The sequence below is a fragment of the Molossus molossus genome, unplaced genomic scaffold, assembly GCF_014108415.1.
Source record: "Molossus molossus isolate mMolMol1 unplaced genomic scaffold, mMolMol1.p scaffold_m16_p_8, whole genome shotgun sequence".
Classification (NCBI taxonomy): Eukaryota; Metazoa; Chordata; class Mammalia; order Chiroptera; family Molossidae; genus Molossus; species Molossus molossus.
The window spans coordinates 22569582-22592529 of record NW_023425402.1 but is presented as its reverse complement, the minus strand read 5'-3'; the positions used below and the strand labels follow the sequence as shown (position 1 = coordinate 22592529).

At 45.1% G+C, this 22948-nt stretch overlaps 1 protein-coding gene across 2 annotated transcripts in view; it reads right to left on the bottom strand.

Annotated features, from left to right (window-relative positions):
- Positions 1 to 8706: 8706 nt before the first annotated feature.
- PAQR8 (progestin and adipoQ receptor family member 8) overlaps positions 8707 to 22948 on the bottom strand; it is a 42647-nt gene continuing 28405 nt past the window's right edge. For both annotated transcript variants that reach the window (XM_036248684.1, XM_036248683.1), the window contains exon 2: positions 8707 to 12970. In XM_036248684.1, the coding sequence (XP_036104577.1) occupies positions 11873 to 12937 (1065 nt within the window). In that variant the 5' untranslated portion in view covers positions 12938 to 12970 and the 3' untranslated portion in view covers positions 8707 to 11872. The remainder of the gene's footprint in view (positions 12971 to 22948) is intronic.

The window sequence follows — 22948 nt, the reverse complement described above, 5'->3', positions numbered from 1 at the left end:
AAAGAGAAAACTAAGTCAGAAGACTACCAGTGAGTGAGGGGATATACTCTAAGGACCATAGGTATTCCCACCTTTGGTGCTTTTAACAAAACTGGATTGAATTATTATCCTTTAAGAGAAAATGTAACCCTCTTCCTGAAACATTTGCAAAATATTCATCAGCACCAAGGAGCTTAAGAATAAAAATAAAAAGCAAACAAAACCCTGGTGCCCAGACATTGGATTCATTAGTTCTGAAATGGAGCCCAGGAACCTGATTTTTTATAACAGCTGTTTCTGTTGGTGTAAACAATAACATAAATGACCCACTTTAAAATGGAGCTGGATCTGCCACGTCAAAGGAACTGCCTTGCAGTCTTATGTCTCAAATCTTTGGAATGTTAACCAGGGCAAAATAATCCTTGGATTGGGCCTAAGTAACATCATGCCTTGCAAAAGAAATGTTTGCAAAGATAACAAGAAAGCAGTATTATGACTATTGAACTGCTGACTTACTGGACTGAAAAATTAAAAACACTAAGATTAACATCACTCTGCTATGTTATCTGCACCAATAGAAATACTTTCCTTCTATTGACGTAATTGTTCCCTTGCCTTTCTCATAAACATCCATTGCCTTTGTCTCCTTGTTGGAACATTAGATGGGCTTCTGCCTCAATTAATGATTACTGAATAGCTATTCTTATTGATCTCAATAAATGCTTGTTTTGTCTCACTTTGAATGGCCCTTTTATTTTTTGGCTAACGATAATGAGCTAACTTAGGAACATGCTAGAGTACCAAGCCTGACACTATCATCATATCTCCGTGTCATGAATAGGTTACTACCAATACAGACAACAGCTTTAGTTTTATTGCTGCTTGTCAGAGCAAATCCTCATTGAATTTCACTAATGAGTGTGAGCTCAGGGGGCCCAGGACATGACTCCACCAGTGGCACCTGAAGCATTTATTGGTGGCTGTCTGCCACACCCTGCCCAGAGATTTTCTCTTCTACTAACTATCCTCTCTCCTCACTATTTCTGTTTCTTGTTCTGTCCCCATTTTTAACCTTTTTCCATTTTAATTTTCTATTGGTATATTACCTTAATGCAGGCATTAATACATTTTAAAAATATCAATGAATTGATTAGCATTGTTGAAATTACTGAAAACTTTTAAGTATCTGTCCACTGTATTATATCTTAGTCACTGACCTAGGATGGGAGCCAGCCACTGGGAGAATATTGCAAGTTGGCAAGTTCAAACTTCAAAGAGAAGATGCCTCTCCCATTTCTTTCTACCTCATTGATGCTGGGTACCCAGAATCACTGATAACTGGAATCCCCGCTGAGTCTTCATGACAACCTTAAACCCTGACCAGTTAGTTATACGATCCCTCTCCCTGCTCTCTTAATAAAAGTAAATCCATGGTGTTAGGATACACTTTGAAGAGCCCTTCTGGACTAAGTGCATGGTTGCATCAGGGTCTAAATCCTCTGAGTTGGTTAGGGAAGAAGCCCATGGGAGCTGGTAAGGGGAGCCATGCCTAAGCCTATTATCCATTGTGTCATGTTTCTATTCGAGGAGTGCCCTCTGCTCAAAAGCCTTTCTTTCCCAGAACAGCACACTAGTTAAATGGTTAACGGAGTGCTTTTAACTACTTTCTGACCCTAGAAAAAGCTTGGTGAAGAAAATTTTTCTCCATCTATGACATCATCAAAATGCCATCACCTCTGATGAGGGGAAGCCAGGCAGTGTTGTATTCGTGCTAAAAAGCACAGGTACAGGGCTGTGAAGAAGGAAAAAACAAAACAAAACACAGGGTTTCAGAACACTGCTTGGACTCTGAGAAGGTTTGGCATGATTAATAGTTTATATCCCATTTTTCCCAAACATGACTACTGATGATGGATTGCAGTCTGAACTCACCATTTCTCACTTTGCGGATCAACTAGGAGAGGGCAGGAACCTGACTACCCCTGTTAGCTAAAGTAGAAAGTGCCATGGTTTGAAGCCTGTGCATGCATAAAGCCTGGACTCAGAAGACTATAGAGACATTGCATGACCTTTGCAGGTTGCTACAAAGCTTGGGAAATGGGAAAGATGGAATCATCAGACTGCTGGGAGGCCAGAGCTGAAAGAGGCCTCCTGCTGGACAACATCTCCCAGGGACTCCTGAGGAGTGGCAGGGGCTACAAGCACATAACCTAAAATAAATATATTTTTAAACAGCATTTTGCCCAGAGCTGGCTTTACCCAGAATTTATTTTCAACTCTGTGACATTATTCTTCAGTACCTAAAAATCACAGGACAAATACCAAGTAGAATACAGGACAAATACCAAGTAGAATACAGTGTGTGTGTGTGTGTGTGTGTGTGTGTGTGTGTGTGTGAGAGAGAGAGAGAGAGAGAGAGAGAGAGAGAGAGAGAGAGAGAGAGTGTTTCTGCACTGGTTTAGTGCTCTACTTCCCTCTGCTGTATAAAAATGGTACAGCATGCTCTGGCCGGTTTGGCTCAGCTGTTAGAGCATTGGCCCTTGGACCAAGGAGTCTCAGGTTCCATTCCCGTCAAGGGCACGTACCTTGATTGAGGTTCAGTCCCTGGCCCTGGTCCGGCTCGTGTGGGAGGCAACCACTCGATGTCTTTCTCTCTCTCTCTCTCTCATCTCTCACTCTCACTCCCCCCCCCCCTCTATCTAAAGATAAATGGAAAAATATCCTTGGGTGAGGATTAAAAAAAATAATAAAAATGGTACAGCATGATTTCTGAAAAACAAACCCAATCACACCTCTAAATTTGAAAAGGTCGGGGGTGGAGCTAGCGTTTATGACTGGAGATCAAGACCTTGCAGGGGAGTGTGCCTGAATCAGAGTGCTCTACCATTCATTTCCATCCCTCTCCGCCTCTGGAATCTCTTACCTAGAAGAGTGCCCAGCAAACCACTTCGATCTTTGCAACGTCTGGATCCACTGTGATTTCCAAGCAGATTCTGGAGCAAATTTAAGACTCACAGAAAATCTTCATTGACAAAATCACTCTATTTGAGTTTAGACTATTTTAGTCTTGCCATGGGCTCTGGCCAAGCTGACAACCTGATTTTCTGCTGCTTTTTCCTCCCTTAAGTCAAATCCTATTCTATGACTTAAGCTGACTCATTTGGAATTCCCTTCCTGGTGAAAAGGCCTATCAACCTTTACCTGAGTCAGCTGTGAGAGCTGAGGGGTAGAGGCAAGAATCCATGTGGGCAGTTGCCAAGGTGGGGCCCAGGAGCACCCACTTCAACGGGGTGGTGTCAGCTGGGAAACATTTTTTTAACCACACTGAAACTGACCTGATTTTTTTTCTCTGTGTTTAACATCCTACCACAGAGGTTCTGCTTCACTCACACACATGATAAGCTGCCCCTCAGTATGTCCTCTGAGTTTATTATTTTATTTTGATTTTTCAGTGTGACCTGTGGATTTATTTTTATTTTTGGACATTTTTATTGATTTCAAAGAGAGGAAAGGAGAGGGAAAGAGACAGAAATATCAATGAGAGAGAAACATCAATTGACCGCCTCCTGCACACCCCCTATGGAACAAGCCCCAAACCCTGGCATGTGCCCTGACTGGAATTGAACTAGCGACCTCCTGGTGCACAGGATGGCACTTACCAACTAAGCCACACCAGCTGGGCTGTCCTCTGAGTTTATGTTTGAGACTAGCAAATCCCATTTCTCTCTTTAGTGAAGTATAGGGGAGGGGAGGGAGGGTGTCAGCCAGTGACATGCAGAGTGTTGAAGAAGGAATGTGGAGGAAAGTGAGAAATTCCCCATCAAAACACATGCAGAGCCCTGGCAAAATAAACCCACCTTAATCTGTGACGAGTGGAGAGAAATCTCTTCTAAGGGCAGAGAGCCCTTACTCTGGTGAGAGACTTCCAGAAGCCCACAGAGAGATGGGTGTGTTTGTATGGAACTCACAGGACCCTGCTTGGAATACAGTGATAGAAATAATGACAGCAATGGCAAGTATACTCATTGAACACAAAGTTTGTGTTGAAGTATATTCCCCATAGGAAAAGTAGTCAGATTCCACGATCATTTGTTCTTGCTTGAAAATTAAAAACACTGAATTGAGATATTTTGCATGTCGCCACAGCTGTCTTTACACCATGGTTTGAGCCCAGAACAGTGCTCAAATTCACTTTAATGAGGAATAGGCTGTATTTAAGGTCTTGAAGGAAAAACTCCCTAGAGAAGTGTGGGGAAATAATCTGAGGATAGTCAGTAGTTCTTCAAACTGGTTTTTAGTCATTGAAAGTTTCAGGTGGTTACAGGTGACCCCTGAGACTAACGTTTGTAATGTGACTAGGTCTGCTTTGGATTCTAGCACAATATACAGTTAAGAATCTCCCCACCGGCCCTGGCTGGTATGATTCAGCTAGTTGGAGCTCCATCCCTGTACACCAGATGGTGACAGGTTCTAGTCTTGGTTAGGGCACATACCCAGGTTGTGGGTTTGACTTTGGCTTGGCCAAAATATCTAGAAATAAAACAAGAACTGCATCTTTAGGTTTATTTCATTTATCAGGGCAAAAAAATATATATCACATTATATTTCCCTCTTGTTTCTTACACTTCGAATTTACACAAATTAGCAGTGGAGAAGTTAGACCAAAGACTTTCTATATTCATTTATTTTTAGTGCTTCAGAATATGGATTCTGGCTTCAGAGGCCCAACCAAGTCTCTGTGAGATTCCATGACATGCCAGCCAGGTAATATTAGGAAAATTGATATATCAGTTTCCCCACTGGTAAAACTGGGGCAATAATAGTACCTGCCTGATAGGGTTGTGTGAGGGTTAAATAAAAGAATCTAAGAAAACAGCTCAGCTAAGGACTTGGCAAGGAGTGAGCACCAGATAATGTAAACTGTTGTTATTATTTTTATTCCTAGTTTACAGATTGTGCTCTGGATGTTTCATTGCCTTCTGCCCAGAGTATTACCCAGAGTACAAACCAGTGTCGGCAGAACAAGGAAACATTCACCGCCTGCCTGGGAGGTGGAATCAGCATTCTGGGCACCTAAACCACGCTCTCTGAGAAGAAACCTGCGGGCATGAGGGTGTCCACAGGGCCAGGCCCACCGATAGAATATCTTGATGATAGCCTGGTTTTGTGTAGATTGCAGGAAGCAGAATTGGCTCTATATTCTAAAGGAAAAGTAATATGCCATTAACAGTTAGTCCACAGAGTTAAACAGCTATCCTGAATTTTCTTGGGCGGAATTCTTGCCCAGCATACCTCATCCTGATGTAAAAGCTAAAGTCCTGACAAGGCTCTCCCAGTCTGTCCTGTCTCCTCTTCTGCTTCCCCACTCTGTTCCTGCTGGCCTCAGGGCCTTTGCACTTCTTTCCTCTGCCTGTGAAAGAAACAGATCAGGCTCCCTTCCTAACTTTGTCTGCAATCTTCCCTGCTCCTGTTTAAAAGTGCACACTCCTCCCACCCCTCCGGCCTATCCTTCTTCCACGCTCTGAATTTCTCCTTGGCACGATCACCTTCTAACATACTTTAGCATTTATTTGGTTCATTGTTTGTCTCACCATCTCATCAACCTCTAATGTAAGTTCCCTAAAGGCAGGGATTTGTGTGTTTTGTCCATCGCTGTATCCCCGGTGCCTAGAACAGGTGCCTATGTTCAGGGTTTGCGGTGTGACTGACAGTGAATCCACACACCAGTTCAACAGGCAGGGCCTGGCCTCCAGTGGAGGTCTTCCTAGTAGAGTACTCTCAGAGGGCTTAATTCAAGAGAGGCATTTCAAAGAATTCTTTCAACACGAGATAATGTTCTCATCGGCTTTGTTTCACGCGCCTCTGTCTCGACCACAGCATGAGGAAATCGCCTACACAATGGAATGTCAGAAGGGAGTGTAATGTAATCATCTTGGTATGCCTGTAAACTGAACCAGGACTGTTGATTTTGTACTTTCTAGAATGCGAGTCTGAGGTTGCTTAAAATGTCTAGTTCCCACTCTCTGGTTTTTCAGGAAGCTTTATATAACACAGCTCATTTACTTATCATCGACAGTATTTTGACATAGACTTATTTTTCTCCTGAAGGTATTTTAGTGATGAGTGCATGGATTACCTTCTTATCTGGTTTTCTCCATTTCCTTTAATAAACATATGTTACTTGAAAATGAGAAATAACCAATGACCTTGGGGTAGGGGGTGGGGCTTTCTACTAAGTCTGCATAACTCCTTTATGAGGCAGAGAAACATTTTTCAAATCCCCTGTTCAAAGTCTCATCAGTTCTCAAAATCCCTGGAGAGCCAATTGTTTGAAGAACTAACCATCCCAGTGAAAGATGAGAAGGCCTTGCATACTCTTGGCAAGGTTATTAATACTAGATGAGTTTCTCATCCAGGGATTCAAAAGTATTTTCAAGAAGCCCCGACTAGAGAGTGAGATTTGACTTTATAATCCAGGCCAACAAGGGCCTGTGGCCAATGGAAATTTGGGGCTTCAGAGAAAACCGTGAGGTCAAAGAATGCTTTACTTGGCCTCCAAGGAGACGGTGTGAAGTCACAGCCACCTGGAAATGATACAACCTTGGCTATTCATGAGGTGTTTAGGATCAAAAGTCAAAATGAGATCAGGTTCAAGTACACACGGGACGTAAAAGCGCTTTACATACTGTAAAGGGCTCTGCGAATATTGGGTGCTGATGCTTCTGATTAGCTGAGCCTTGAATTTATCTGAAGGAAAAATGAGTTTTGAGTTTAAACATTACAACTAGTTGTGTGCCTGTGAACCAGTGATCCCACTGTTTTCATGGAGATCTTTGGGCCTTACCTCACATGATTATTCAGAAGCTCCAACGGATGTGGAAACGTTTTGGAAAGCATGATAGGGTCTGAGGTGTTACTTTGTAGGCTTTGAATTGGTTGATGCTTCCTGGAGTCTAAAATACAGTGTGTGCCTCTTCCCACGAAAACCATGTTAGGTAAGAAAAGCCTATACTTTAGACAAATATGCTTCTAGTTAGTATTTAAATCAATTTTTTTGTTGTTTCAATCCTTACCGGAGGATCTTTTTTTCCACTGAAATTTAGAGAGAGTGGAAGGGGAGGGAGGAAGAGAAACATTAATGTGACCAGCGCCAAGGATCAAACCTATGATCCAGGTACGTGCCCTTGACTGGGAATCAAACCTGCAACCCTTTGGTCAGCGGGCTGATGCTCTCGGTATGGAGCCGCACCAGCCGGGGCTAAATGAAATATTTTTAATGCAATGATTTCTCTTCCATATGATTTCCAAAAAATATTCCTTAAGGAATAAGGTGGGGTTTTTTGTTTGTCTTTAAGGAGGCAGTCAGAGAGCAGCAAGTTGTTTCCAGTTTACCAAGTCAGGAACCTCTACCCATGCTGGGACCCTACATGGCCTTCCCTGAGCATGGGACTTTATGTACCTGGAAGTCTATACTGCCTGTGGAAATGCAGGGTTCTGTGTCCAGATGGATCAAGGATATCCAAGACTGAAGTAAAACACCAGCGAACAGTAAGAAGGGCTGGAGAAGGAGCAGGATTAACAAGGACTGCAGTGGCCATGAGGTGACAGCTTTGCTGGTGGGGAGATGTTTCTAGCCTCTAGGGGGAAAAGGTTCTGGCCCAAAGCAGATCCCAACCTCCTGTGGGTTCGACAGGCCATCTGGCCCCCAGGCTGTGATTGGGGCAAAATGTGGAGCAGGCAACCCCGTTATGGCCCCAAAGTGGCCCAAAGTGGGAAGAAGCTGAACCTTAGTCAACAAACTGCAAACTCTCCAAGGGCAGCATCACTGAGCCAGCATGGTGCCTACCACCAACAGGTGCACAAAAATACCTGATGAATCAGTAACCGGAGCAGTTCAACTATTAACAGTGACAACAGAAGCATTTGCAAGCTGCCTGGTGTCCTTGCTGGTAATAACTTGGTTTGAGCAGGAGAAACATCCATAATTCTACCAGTGGAGCCTTGAGCCAGAGAAACGCTGTCTTCTTGCTGTTATTGTGATAGCACTATAAGTGAAGCCAGAGTAACCTAGAGAATCACCTTCAGTAGTTGAGCATCAACCCATGCACTAGGAGGTTGCCGGTTCGATTCCTGGTCAGGGCACATGCCCAGGTTGTGGGACCAATCCCCAGTTGGGGGCATGCAAGAGGCAGCCAATCAGTGTTCTCTCTCATTGATGTTTCTGTCTCTCTCCCTCTCCCTTTCTCAAAAATCAATAAGGAAAAAAGAAATAGCTATTTAAATCCAACTGTTAGGCTACAAAATCCTTTAGCACTACATTTCACCTGGGATAGTATAACTGTAACTCATAATTTTTAAATTTCAAAAATGTAGCCTATCAATTCAAAATTTTGAAATCTTTAACACTATTATCCATGAAACTAGGAGTATTTATTCAATTAGATTGTAATCCTCAGGGAAATCCAGTCCATAGCTTTTCTTGGGGAAATAGCTGATCTGCTCACAAGTGAGGATTTGTGGTATGTGTGTGCTTGGGGGGGGGGGGGGCGGGGGTTGGAGATGTTTAATTCTTGTATACTTTCCTACTTCCGGGGGGTATAAAGTGCCTGCCCCTACCTCCCAGCAACAATGGCCTAGACAAAACCTTTCTTTCTTTAAGATGGACATTGTCAAAGTAGCCATTGTCAGGGGCTGTGTCAGAGATGTTGACAGTACAACAGTCCGTATACAAACTCAGTTTAATGGTCATTTCTGTAAGTAGATTTATATAAACAGAAGACAGTTCCAATTTTTCCTTGCCAAGCAATCAAGCAAAACACTGGTTCCAACACAATCAGTAGACTGAGATTCTGAGGACCACAGCAGGGCCCTCTCTGAGTAAGATGTAGGCGCCATCTGGAGGGCCTACTTGAAACTACAGCGAAGCAACTGAAGAACCTAATGGTTTTAAACATTAAGGTACAATTTGTGAACAGGTGGGCAACACAGGCAGGAATGAACGACTTTCATTGGTGGCCTGAGCTCTTATTTTTCAAGCTTCCAGTAGAGGGTTGAGAACGTTGTCATTGAGTGAGGTACTTTCAGCCGAGGTGCAAAATGAAACCCTAACATCTGAAGAGTATCAACATCAACTTGTTAATTAAGTATAGGTCAGGAAGTACTAGGCAAGAGGGAAACAGGCAAATGTGTCCCCAGTCTGGTGTGCCCTGCTGTCCCCTCACTCTACTAAGAGCAGGGCCTGAGATAAATCCATCCGGATGTTTATACATACAATGTAAATGATTGCTAGTTTAGTTTTTTCAGAGCATTTATGTTTTAATAGGTTGAAAGTATTAGTTTGAAAGACAGAGAGAACAAGCAGAATTTCCAGTAGATGTCAACTGTTCGAGGGGGTATGGCGGAGAAAGATAATCATCTTTATCAAATACTTCATGATTCCTTTTAAACAAACCAGGTCTGTTCCTTACCAATCCACTCATTTTACAGAAAACATTTTAAAAGAGTATTTAATCCCTCAATAGTCTGAGTAAAAACATCTGCATTTCCTGCATTTATATATTGCTAGTGAGAATCTAGTCCCCTACCTCAATGCTTCTCAAATATCTCTGGTAAAAACATTTTAAAAAAAATTCCCATTCACTTGAGGGACCATACACTGTGTTCATTAAATTAAAAATTTGATGGCAGTATCTATGAGTTTAGTCTGTCTTGTACTTATCTTGTTATGACCATTGATAGCGTGCAGGCTGGCACTGGTCTAACTTTGAAGATCAGTGCTCCACTCTCCTGTTTTCTCCTAAAAAATACCTGCATTTGGCCTAATGATCTCTGCCACCATGACCGCCACAGTTACATTCAAGAGCCTGATGTACATCTTCCTTCCAACTTCTAAAAGAACACGGTCTTTGGATCCACACCAATGAACCTCCAAGCACTTTTCTATTCCCCATTGTAAACTGACCCTCTGTAACGTGTTTGCACAACGCCTTCAACAAGGTTCCAGTTGCTCACTTCATCTGTGGTGAATCTGACCTAGACGTCGGAAGCTAGGGTAGGACACCTGGGTGGCACAGAAGTTCTCATGTTTGAGGATCAACAGAGAAACCATCGAGGAAAACTACATTGCTGACAAGACATACATTTTCTTGAGATAATGATTATAGGAAAGCGTTTGTTGGATTTTCTCTTTCTTTCCTTTCTTCTTTTTTGCCAAATAAGCAGGTTCAAAGAGTCTTTAGATTGATAAGCAGTTCTTCATCTACTGGTTGAAAAGCAACAAATTCTTTCTTTCTTATCCCCATAATCCCAAACTGCAAATTCCACATGGCCATATGTTCAGGAGTGTTCATACATGTCCACGTATAAGGCACAAAACTCACAAATCTCTCAGAGAAAGAAAGAAAACAAAGATTTGAAGACAATAAAATAATCGAGTAATAGAAGATGTTCATCAGAATGGAGGGAAAACAAACCACTTCCCTTTTCAGTGCACAGGAAGCTTACACTGGTAAGAAATGCCCCCTAGGAGAGGGCTCCCCGGCCCACGCAGTCCCGTTCACTGGAGCAGCGCAAACCAGTCCTCAGAGAGGCTGCGTGGCCAGAACACATCCATGGCAAGTACCACCTCTCCCAAAGAAGCTGCTGGGCAGTGATGTCCTAAACAGACCATTCTAGCTACAGGGGACCCAGTTCACCCTTCTCACCCAAAGGAGCCTTCAGGGCCCAACCCACAGTGAGTATACACGCTCACCTGTCCTGAGGCTTGACTATCTTAAGGGTCCGGCTCTAAGATGATGCTTAAGTGCCTGTCTGAGGACCTTGAACTGGGGTAGTTATGTGGGTCCTTCTTGAGGCAGCATATAGTTGAAAGGCTGGACCTAGGGTTCCTCTTCAAATAATTAGAACCCTAGAGGGACCCTTAGAACCAATTCACTCTAACGGCCTTTTCGAACATGCTGGTCAGAATCTGGAGAAGAGTCCCTGGAGCCAGCTCCAGGTCTTCTGGCCTGTAAGGCAGCCCTAATAGATCTCAAGTAATCCTCCAGTCCACAGGTATGAAACAGAAGGGTCCTGAGGTACCAAGCAGTACCCATGCTTGTTGGCTGGGCCTCCTGGTGGCTCCTGGCACTGAACTTTCTAGTACCATTTGCACTAATATTATATGACAATAAGCTTCCTGAATGTCCACATGGATCTAAGCAATTACTGGAAGTATGACTACTGCACAGTCCCATATATTACCAAGGTATGGATGGAAGTGAACAGCACTTTAGAGAAAACAGCCACAGAGATGTCATCCTGAGAAAAGGGTCAGGGTTGGAGTGGGTAAGAGAGGAGAGATCAGGAATCAGATGAACTGAATAATTCATTGTCTGAGGGTTTCACTGAATCTTGAAGATTCTGAATCCTCCACCCTGGACAATCTGAATCCAAAGGAAATTGGGTCCTTGGGTCAATCTATTTAATTACCAGAGACCAGCATAGTAGGAGGCCCTTCCAATGTGGTATGGATCAGCCACCTACTTGTTTTCCAGTCCAAGGTTATAATCCCTTCGGTTCCAGGTCTTGCCCCTGGAGGTCACGGTCAGAAACCCTACTGAACTTTCAGGTATGAAGCTGGTCCTTAACTCAGTGTCCCATGAATCTTAGCCAAGGTCCCTTTCTTTCCTGTGTCTTGAAAGGCTGTGACCGAGACGGAAAAGGAACACTCCTTTTATTGACAACAACTGCAACAACCTAACTCTTGAACCCTTCGGTTTCCCACCGCATATCCTTGGGAATATGCATTCATATAAAAGCCAACTCTTAAAAACAAAAAGTCAACTCCTATTTTCATACCGCATTTCCCCCAAATCATAATGGTGTGCTCCACACCTCACCCCGCCTGCCAACCTCAGGGCTCTTTCTTCATCAGTCTGGCCTTGACTTTGTGCCTCATGAAGGCTGCTGTGGTGGCGCTGCAGGCGACCAAGAAGAAGAAGGACAGACAGGCCATGTAGACAGACAGGGGACTGTGGCGCTGCAGGAAGAGCTCCTGCCGCCCCTTGTAGTCCAGGAGGACGGCTTCCAGCTGGGAGAGCGTGCAGATGGACAGAAACACATGGAAGAGCTGATGCCCTTGGCCCACGATGTCGCAGCAACCCGGGAAGTACTTCTCAGGAACCGGGCACGAGAAGAAGTAGGCACTGACCAGGAAGAAGAAGATCTGGAGGGTGTGGTACCAGGTGGCCTGCTCCTGGCAGCCAGCCAGGTGGCACAGGGCCACTCGGTGCGCCACGGGGCTGATGTCCAGAAGGAAGGCCAGCCCGGAGGGCACCACTTGACATATCTTCTTCATGAGTGGGTAAGGCTTCTGGTAACGATACTTGGCGTAACAACAGCCGGCACAAGACAACCAGCCAAAGAAGGCAGCCGCTGGCAAGAAGAAAAGCCAGAAGTGCTCGTACCAGGCCTGGTCAGAGGTGTAGAAGAAGTGAACCAAGGCACTGCCGTACTGGTAAATGCTCACGCCAATGTAGTCCACAAAGTAGAAGGTGTAGTGGGAGAGCTCCGACTGGGACTGCAGCAGGTGGGCCAGCACGCTGAACAAGAGGTAAGTGACGGAGGACAGGACATAGAGGAGCAGAGGCAGGGTGTTGACAGAGGTCCACGGCAAGGCCTCGGCCTCGGCAAAGGCCCAGAACCGCAGGAGGACGGCCAGGGCCGCCAGCAAGTGCGTCCAGACGTTGACCACCTCGTTGTGTTTCTGAAACAGGCTGCAGAAGTAGTAACGCCACTTGTGTCCCGTGGGGCGGTAGCCAGTGTGGATGTAAGGCTCCCGGAAAAGCTGGGGCACGTCTGTCTCGGGGACGGTGCAAGGCATCTTGGGAAGCCCATTCTCCAGGATCTTGGGCAGGCGGCGCAGCTGCTGCCCACTGACAGACAGGGTGCTCAGGTGCTCCAGGATGGCTGTCGTCATGGCTGCTCCGCACCGCAGGGGAGGGGATGCAACCTAGAGAAGAGGAAAATCAGCAAAAGTGCAGTGAGAGAGGGCCTGAGCTAAGAGAGCAAAGAAACTGAGGATATTCTCTTTTTTAATTATTTTTTTCTTTATTGATTTTTAGAGAGAGGAAAGAAGAGGGAGAGAGAACATCATTTGGTCACCTCCTGCATGCCCTCCACCGGGGATCAGGCCCACAACCGGGGCATGTGCCCTGACCAGGAATCAAACCAGTGACCTCTTGGTGGGTCAATGCTCAACCAGTGAACCAGTGAGCCACACTGGCTAGGCAAGCTGTGGGTTTTCTTAATGAAACGTAGCTTTCTAGTGCAATGGGGGAGGCGGGGAGCTGCAGACAGCATCTCTGAGCCTTTTCTTGTTTTCGTCTGTAGAATGATAGAGTTGGACCAAGATCCTTTAGTACGCTGACATTCTGATTTTATCTCTAGTGCCCACCACAGAGTAAGGCCAAGTCACCGCCTGTAAAATGGGGATGTCAGCCACCCTGTTCTAATATTTAGAAAGTAAGCAAAGGTAACTTTAAAGGCTTTGGAGTTTTCCAGATGCTACTAAAATGTAATCATCAGACAGGCTCTGATAGTATGAAATATTATATTGAAATATAAAAATTACCAATATTGACATTAGCCTACATTTCTACCTAATCTTAAATTATTCACTGGCCACTTAAAAATCTGAAGTGACCAATAGTAACATGAACCTCACAGTAAAGACCAACACATGAATCATCAATGAGGTTGGTTGGTAAAGACCCATGTATATTCTGCCAAATATTTTACAGGTCAAACAAAATTAACATGTGGCCTAAATTTAACATAAACTCTACTTGCAAAGACTATTTTTTGTTATTGTTGTTTTTCAATTTTGTTCTGGAAAGGAGGTAGTTTGGGATTTGCCTCACCTGGGTACCTAAATCTGTGCTCAGTGAATTTTCAAGCCCCAAAATGCTGAACTTACACTTGGCGTTTTTGTTGACAGATAAGCCAGAGAAGCGCGGCGATTATTTCACAAAAATATTTCCTAAAATAGCCCTGGCCGGTTTGGCTCAGCGGTTAGAGCGTTGGCCTGCGGTCCTGAGAGACCCGGGTTCGGTTCCCGCTAAGGGCACGTACCTCGGTTGCAGTTTGTCCCCGGCCCTGGTTGGTCGTGAGGGTGGCAGCCACTCGATGTGTCCCTTCACGTCGATGTTTCTCTCTCTCTCTCTCTGTTCCTCTCTCTCCCTCCCACTCTACCTGCACAAAAATGGAAAAATGTCCTCGGGTGAGGATTAAAAAATATATATATATTAAAAAATATTTCCTAAAATAGCTGCAAAATTTCAAGTGATGTTACTGAGCCAAGAAATGGATTTTTGGATTTTCTACATATCTACAGTTACCTTCTATACTTCCTACTTCCGAAACCCTTTTCCTCAGAGAAGTGCGAAACCTGAATTATTGAAACGCCCCCTTCTTCAGAGCCCTTCGTGGGAGAGACACAGCGAGTGCTTCTCAGGGCACCACTAATTTTATTTAGTGAAGAAAATTTAATCTTCCTACTCATACCTCTCCATCAACATGGAAAAAGAAAAGCTATCTAATCAGGTCTAACATGTAGGGCATGAAAATTGAAGATGTGAAAAAAGTTCAGGGAGACCTGGAGTCCAGCCTGGCTTTGGGCCACTTGCTGGGTAACCTTAGGCCACTTACAGAACTCACTATGCTTCCGTTTCCTGCACCGTAAAACGGGAGTGACAATTTCACACATCATATGGGTGGCTGGGATGGCTAAATGAGGGAATCTAGAATATAAAGTGCTTAGCACCCTGCCCGGCCCAGCATGGGTGCCCCGTTAATATTAAGTACTGCTGTTACTGCTATTGCTAGGAGCTGGGTTCGGTGCTAGGGACACACAGACTGACTGCAGACGCTGCCTGCTTTTCCAGGTCAGCATCCACTGAGGCAGTCAAGCAGGAAGGTCAGGACCACAACATGGGATGAGTGCTCCCCTGGAGGCCAGCACTGGTTACAGCGTCTCTGCGAACACAAGCACAGCAGGACCGGGAGGGGTGTGCAAGCTTCTCCAAGTGACCCCTGCACTGTGTCATGAGGGAAAATCAGAATTCCCAAGAGAAGATGAGGGAGGAAGAGAGCTCTAGGCAGAGAGCAAGGTCAAAGCACTTATGCTAAAACAAGGACCTGTGAGGCCTGGAGCCCCTGAGGAGGTCACACGGTGTGGTCTGAGGTAGGACACTGGCACCAGAGGCCTGAGCTCCAGCCCGGAGCTCCACCTGTGACGAGCCATGGGCTCCAGCCTGGGCTTTTGTCCTCTGAGAAGTCCAGCTACTGATGGAGAAGCTGCCTCATAAGGCTGATGTAAGGACTATTATGACGTAATGCCTGTACATGTTTAACAGATGCTTGGTTCCAAGTCCGCAAACACATCTGCCATTATTGTGACCATCGCCAGTGAGAGAGGCAGGGGCAGTTCACGAGTGGACAATCTAATAATGCACCCCCTGCGTGCCTTGTACCTACATGTACGGTGCCCCTGTAACCTTGGACTGACTCATTTGTTTAGCCAGTACTGACCAGTGAGTGGTTCCCTACCAGGAACAGGCCATCAACTAGTGCTCAATATAAAAACCAGAGAAACTTATTAAGAATTATGGTTTCAAAGACACAGAGAGAGTAGGAGAGAGGAAATTGTCATCAGAATGCCTTAATCCACTTACACACGAACAGAAGAAAAAGCTGAGCAGTGCTTTTGCTGACAGCCAGCAGAGGGACCCAAGAGCATGGAAGTGGACGACTCCAACTGACCTCGGTGGCAGTTGGTGACAGAGTACCTCAGGGGTGAGGGAGGGGGGCACCAGAAGGTGGGAACAAGTGGGGTGCACGGGTCCCAAGATCAGGTGGACCCACTGTGGAGCTGCGTTGCAGGTGGCTGAGAAACGTAATCTGGGGAGCCGGGCTTGCTGGAGCGCTGAGTAATGAAAGTAAGGGCTTTATTCTTTAGATACAGGCTTCTGCCATCTCTGGTGAAGCACAGAGGGAAATCAGATGAAAATACTGGTCCGATGTTGTGGTCTGGTGAAACAGAGGTGAGTCACGGGGGAGCTGAGCTGCACAAGGACTCGCTGGAGGCGCTCCCCGGCATGCCCACCGGCACCGATCAAGGGCGTGTCCATCATCCCTGGGCACTCAAAGCAACGGAGACAAGTCTGCATCCAGAGTTCCATAATCCGTGACTGCACAATTTCTGCTCATTGCTGCATCCTCGAAACCAGGATGCCTAGCACAGTAACAGATTCTTATAAACTGACGACACAACTGAGTTTCTAAAGACTAAAACCTTGGGAGGTTGTCTGCTGGTTGGAACCAAGTCCAGATCAGACTTGGGAGCCAACTGGCATCTGCTGCTTGGAAGAAGAAAGCACAGATCGTGGGGCTGCTCTGTTGTCAGTTTCCAGAAGACCCCGTCTGCACCCTGAGTCCCTCCAGCCCTCAGCTCACCAACCTAACCTCATGGTTTTATGTTGACAGGTCCTTATCAGAAAGTAATTTCCACTTCTCTCTTGCTTATGGAAACTAAACTAGCAAGAGGTTTGTAGAACTAAGAAGCAGAGAAGTATAAGACCAAAAGGATACTCACTTTAACTTCAAAGGGAAAAAAATTGGCAGAATCTTCATTCCCCTCTCAAATGAGGCCTTTTTAAAAATATATATATATATTTTATGATTTTTTAGAGAGAGAGGTAGAAACATCTATGTGAGAGAGAAACATTGATCGACTGCCTCCTGCACGCCCCCTACTGGGGATCAAGTCCGCAACCCGGGCATAATTCCTGACCGGAAAACCCTCTCAGTCCATGAGATGATGATCAATCCACTGAGTCACACTGGCCAGGCAAGGCCTCCTTTTTCAAAGATCCTTAGAATGCAGCTACACTGGTCTCAGGGGCTCCTCAATGCCATCCTCTGGAGTGTGTAACTCAACACCCACAGTGTGACTTGGAAGTTCCAGGGACATGACCTCCATGGCCTCCAGCTCAGGATATGATCACTCTTGTCCCTCAGCAATGAGGGTGATAAAAAGATCTGGGTCCTCTATAAGTGGGGGAATGGGACCTGAATTTCCCTTTGGAAATCTAGGGTCATAAAAAGTTCTAAACTATGCCCTGGCCGGTTTGGCTCAGCGGTTAGAGCGTCCGCCTGCGGTCAAGAGAGACCCGGGTTCGGTTCCCGCTAAGGGCATGTACCTCGGTTGCAGTTTGTCCCGGCCCTGGTTGGTCGTGCGGGTGGCAGCCACTCGATGTGTCCCTTTCACATTGATGTTTCCATCTCTCTCTCTTCCTCCTCTCTCTCCTTCCCACTCTGTACAAAAAATGGAAAAATGTCCTCGGATGAGGATTAAAAAAAAAAAAAGTTCTAAACTAATTATCAGAAAGAGGCAATTAATTCTTAGCCCATCACTTAGCAACTTCTTCCCTTACTCAATTCTCCCTCTGACAGCAGGCACCACAGCTGAAGTGCTGGTACTGCGGTATCATTCTTACGATCGTGTGTGTAGATGTGGGCTTTTTAAAGAATGTACGTGTGTGTGTTTACATAGCTACGTAAGCATAAAACACCTCTGGAAATACATACCAGAAACGGATGATTAGTGGTTTCTTCCAGGGAAGAGGTCTGTGTGGTTTGGATATAAGGGTTGTATGAATTACACTTCAGTGAGCACTGTTTTTCCCTTTAGAATTTAATACCATGTGAACATTTCCTACTGAAAAAAATATAAGTAAAAAAATAAAGATAAGCCCTGGCCAATGTGGCTCAGCGGTTAGAGTGTCGGCCTGCAGACTGGAGAGTCCCAGGTTCGGTTCCCATTCAGGGCAGGTACCTCGGTTGCAGTTTGTCCCTGGCCCTGGTTGGGGTCGTGTGGGTGGCAATCACTCAATGTGTCTCTCTCACATCGATGTTCCCCCCCCACACACACTCTATCTGAGGATAAATGTAAAAATGTCCTCAGGTGAGGATAAAATAAATAAATAAATAAAAATAAAGATAATAAAATAAAGTTATAATTCTTTATCGTCATTAACCTCAGAGGCTGCTGCCCGGGGTCCGACCACTGCCGAGATAGGCCCTACTGGCACCAAACTACAGTGAGCAGTGTTTCCGGACACGCTTCAAGGGCCAACTTGTCAAGTGTGAGCCCGTTTTGGAAGAGGCACATAGAGGCGTCATGTCGGTGCAGAAACACACCTCTCAGCCCGGCCGGTGTGGCTCACTGGTTGAGCGTCATCCCAGGCACCAAGAGGTTGCTGGTTCGATTCCCGGTCAGGGCACATGCCCAGGTTGTGGGCCCGATCCCCAGTGGGGGGCATGCAGGAGGCGTCCAATTGATATTCTCTCTCATCGATGTTTCTATCTCTCTCTCCCTTTCCCTTCCTCTCTCTCTCTCTAAAGTCAATAAAAAAAATATTAACGAAAAAAAAGAAAAGAAACACACCTCTCAGCCTTCCCAGTGTAAGGGCCCCTCCCTCATTCACAGCCTCCGTCCCCACGCACCCCTCCCCAGGCTCATCAGCCAACTCAGACGCTCCCTAAGAGTGATCTCCCTTCAACTCCTCTGCTGAGACGGCTATCTTCCTGAAGACCCCCAGTCCCCTTCTCTCCCAGGGCCCAGGTCACGGGTTCACTGTTTACCTCCCCAGCTCCTTCTGGGGCAGGAGCGTGTGCATGACTTCCCATGTCTAAAGTAATTACACACCTATTCATGATTTACTGAATGGAGACATTTCTTTATGCCCAAACGTATGGCACCAATTTCCTTCTATTTGGCAGGATTGAGAGATAACAGAAATAACGGCCTGGGAGTCGGAAGTCTGGGTTGGTGTCTGCTCCGCTCCACGAGCTGTATGGCCAAGGCCAAGACCCTCAGCTGCTCAGCATCCTTTTCTTCATGACACAGGGTGGGTGGGAGGAGGGACGTCCTGCCTCTCCACCTCTCAAAGATAGAAGAGAATTAACAAAAAGAAGAAATGCCCTAGCCAGTTTGGCTCGGTGGTTAGAGTGCCGGCCCTCGGATCAATGAGTCACGGGTTCGATTCTGGCCAAGGGCATGCATCTCGGTTGAGGTTCTTCCCTGGCTCTGGTCGGGTCGTGCGGGAGGCAGCCAGTCGATGTGGCTCTATCACACTGATGTTTCTCTCTCCCCCCACTCTATCTGATCATAAATAGAGCAGTATCCTCAGATGAGGAATAAAAAATTTAAAAAAAGAAATAAAAAAATGGGCAATAGTTGGATAGTGCTTTGAGGAGGCAAAACATGCACGTACATTAAAGTACGAGTAATATTCAAAATAAAGATCTCACAGAAGGACTATAAATTATTAATATATATGTATATATGTAGAGGTGTCTTATTGATTTTAATGCATTATTTGAAAATAAAATAAATTCAATTTAATTCTCATAATACCCACCCCAACTACTTTATAAAGAGTTTTCATTAGACTCAGATTATAATGGAATTGGAATTAAAGGTTTTATTTTAATATGAACTATTATTGAACTCTCTTAATAATATGAGTATGACATCTGTACCATGAATTTTGTTTTATAAAAAAGTGTTTTGAAATGCTACAGCATGGCCCTGAGTTTGGCTCAGCAGTTAGTGTTGGCCTGCAGTCCAGAGAGACCCGGGTTCAGTTGCCTCAAAGGGCGCGAACCTCGGTTGCAGTTTGTCCCCGGCCCTGGTTGAGACGTGCAGGAGGCAGCCACTCGATGTGTCCCTTTCACGTCGATCTTTCTTTCTTTCTCTCTTTCTCTCTTTCTCTCTTTCTTTCTTTCTTTTCTTTTCTTCTCTCTCTCTCTCTCTCTCTCTCTCTCTCTCCCTCAATCTCCCTTCCACTCTATCTGAACAAAAAATGGAAAAAATGTCCTCAAGTGAGGATAAAAGAAAAAAAAAAAAAAAGAAATGTTACAGCATGGTTTGGACTATTTAAGGTCCAATCTTAAAGGGTTTGTTTTGTTTTGTTTTGTTTTGTTTGGTACGTGCCCCTAGCGGCAACCAAACCCAGGACTCTCTGGTCCGCAGGCAAACGCTCCAACCCGCTGAACCAAACCGGCCAGGGCCCATCTTAAAGTTTTACCTCAGGTGCTCCTTTAAAACTATTTAGAAAAATTAAAGACAAAAAAAAAGTTTTGAAAGAGAAAACCAGTGTAAGACCTATGTTCATGGCACTAATGTGACATGCCCAAAATGGTGCATTTAGATTTTCTTTTGAAAAGAAATCAAAACTAAAATATGCATTTAAAAAAATTTTTTTTTCTTTATTGATGTTTTAGAGGAAAGGAGAGGGAGAGAGAGATAGAAACATCAATGAGAGAGAACATGGACTGGCTGCCTCCTGCATGCCCCCACTAGGGATCAGGCCCACAACCTGGGCATGTGCCCTGACCAGGAATCGAACCAGTGCATGGGTCGATGCTCAACCACTGAGCCACACCAGAATTTTGACTGATGAAAACTATCCATAATATATTTCCTTTCTGATGATGTGAAATAAATGGCCTGTTGCTGGTGACTGCTGTGGCCCCCTGAAAACACAGTAAAAACATGTTAGGTGCCCAGAAACAACAATTTACCTTTCAGAGAGGAGCTGTATGGACCAGCAGAGCGATGTCTCCGGTCTCCCACCAACAGATTTAACCATGTATCCCAGGTATGTCCACCGCCCTCACTGCTCCTCGAAGCCTGTCCCACTTGCTGGGTTAGGGCCCCATGGTGGTGGGGCCTCTGTCCTACTTAGGTCCTCCTTACCTCCCACAGGCACCTCTGCAGGACGTAGGCCTTTCCTCTGGTCCTCCAGTCTCCACGACTGTCCGCAACCATCCTCCACCTGTGCCCCTTTTATTTCGTGTTCTGGTTATTCTGCTGTCCTCTCAGGCCTTTGTCTTCTGTACATGCCTGCAGTGCCCATGCCACTGATGACCACTGGCCAACTCCTATTCATCCTTCACGTCCCGGCTCACATTCTCCCTGTGAAGCCTTCCCCTCAGGTGCTTCTTCGCCTATAATGCCCACTGCACAAGTTGATTTTCAACCTTTTTCATCTCATAGCACACATAAACTCATTACTAAAATTCTGGGGTGCACCCCAAAAAATAATTTTTTGCAGATCTGAAAAAAAATAGGTGTAATTTTGATTCATTCACACTAGATGGCTATTGTTGTGTTGGCTGTTGTCATTTTTTATTTGACAATCTAAGGGAAAAGAGGTCACTGCCCCTGACTAAATAGTCAGGTGTTGCATGCTTTAAAAATTATTGCATGCTTTAAAAATTATTGCTCTCCCTGCTATACGGCTACAATGTTCCAGTTTATGTTACTTGTCGCTCTGCCCACTACAGTGTAAAGCTCCTTTGAGGGCTATGAATCTTTTATCACCTCCCACTGTGTCTGGCACATGGGAGATGTTCTAATAAATTGTTGTGGAATAAATGAATGAATGGAATGAAAATGTCAGAAGAATAATAGCAAACACTTATACGGTATTTATCACATGCCTCTAGGTAGTCTAGGCTCTTCACAAATATTAACTTTAAACTTCCCAACAACTATGTGGCGTTGGCACTATTTTTTTCTTCTTCTTCTTTTTTAAATTCTCACCCTAGGTTATATTTGTCTTTATTGATTTTGAGAGCAAGAGGAAGGAAAAGAGTGATAGAGAGAGAGACACATCCATGTGAGAGAGAAACATCAATAGGTTGCCCCCTGCATGCACCCCAAACAGGGATCGAACCCACAACCTTTTGGTGTATGGGAGGACGTTCCAACCAACCGAGCCACCCGACTGGGGTGGCACTTCTTATCATTGTCCTTATTTTACAAATGAGGAAACAGAAGCACAGAGAGATTCATTAACTTTCCCAACACTACACAGTAAATCACAAGAGCCAGGAAGTAACCTGAAGCAGCCGGCCCTAGAAACTGAGTTGTTAACCATTATGTCCTAAAAAAATGCACTCGAAGACTAAACCCAAATATTTTTCAATAATATGCAACTCCAGATACGCTACTGCAACACTGCTTTGCTACTGCAACACTGCTTTGCTCCATTAACAAAGACAATTTGCAGTTGGCCCTACGGAAGCAATTAGTATGGCAAAGCTTCTCAGTTCTTTGCTACTAAGTTTATTTGTAAAGCAGATTCCGGCACTCTCCAAGAGAAGAAACGTGACTGCCACATAATCTGAGTGGCATCCATCAGACAATCCAAGTGGGTGTGTAACCCAGATAAAAAGTGATCATGAACCCCACGGGCCTCTTTCATCTTAAAGGGACATGCTCTGCAGAACTGGTATACTGAGCCATCCAATGATGAACCCAGAGATAAGGTCATCACCCTGCTGGGGGAAAGCACACTGACACTGAGACCAGTCGCCAATTCTGCATGCTCTCTAAAAAACCTTTCCCTGGTTAACAAAGTAGAGAATTAAGTAAAAATCTCCATATTTAGAAAGTACATATAGTTTGGTACCATCTGATGACCTTTATCTGAAGGCCAAAGAGAAGCACTCCAAAGCACTGGTGTTCCCTGGTCTATGACAAGGACCCTACTGGAATGGACCACAGACACAGATTAGCAGATTCCCTGGAAAAACACTGGATGTAGAATTAAAAGTCTCCACTATGGGTCTTTAGGCAGATCATTCAACCTCTCTCTGCCTGTGTCCTAGTCCATGAAACAGGAGTACAACCTCTACAACCTCTGACACTGTCCCATTCTATCATTCATCTTGGCTGAGTTTTGCTTGGTGTGGAAGGTCAAGCAATATGCTGAAATCACCAACAAAGGGAGCCTGTCTCATCACCCGGGTCACTGCGGGGCTCACACGGATGGCAGGAAGGTGGCCTGCTGCTTGTTGGGCAGAGAACAAAAGATCAGCAATGTCCATCGAAGAGGGCAGAAGAAATGCTTCCAGA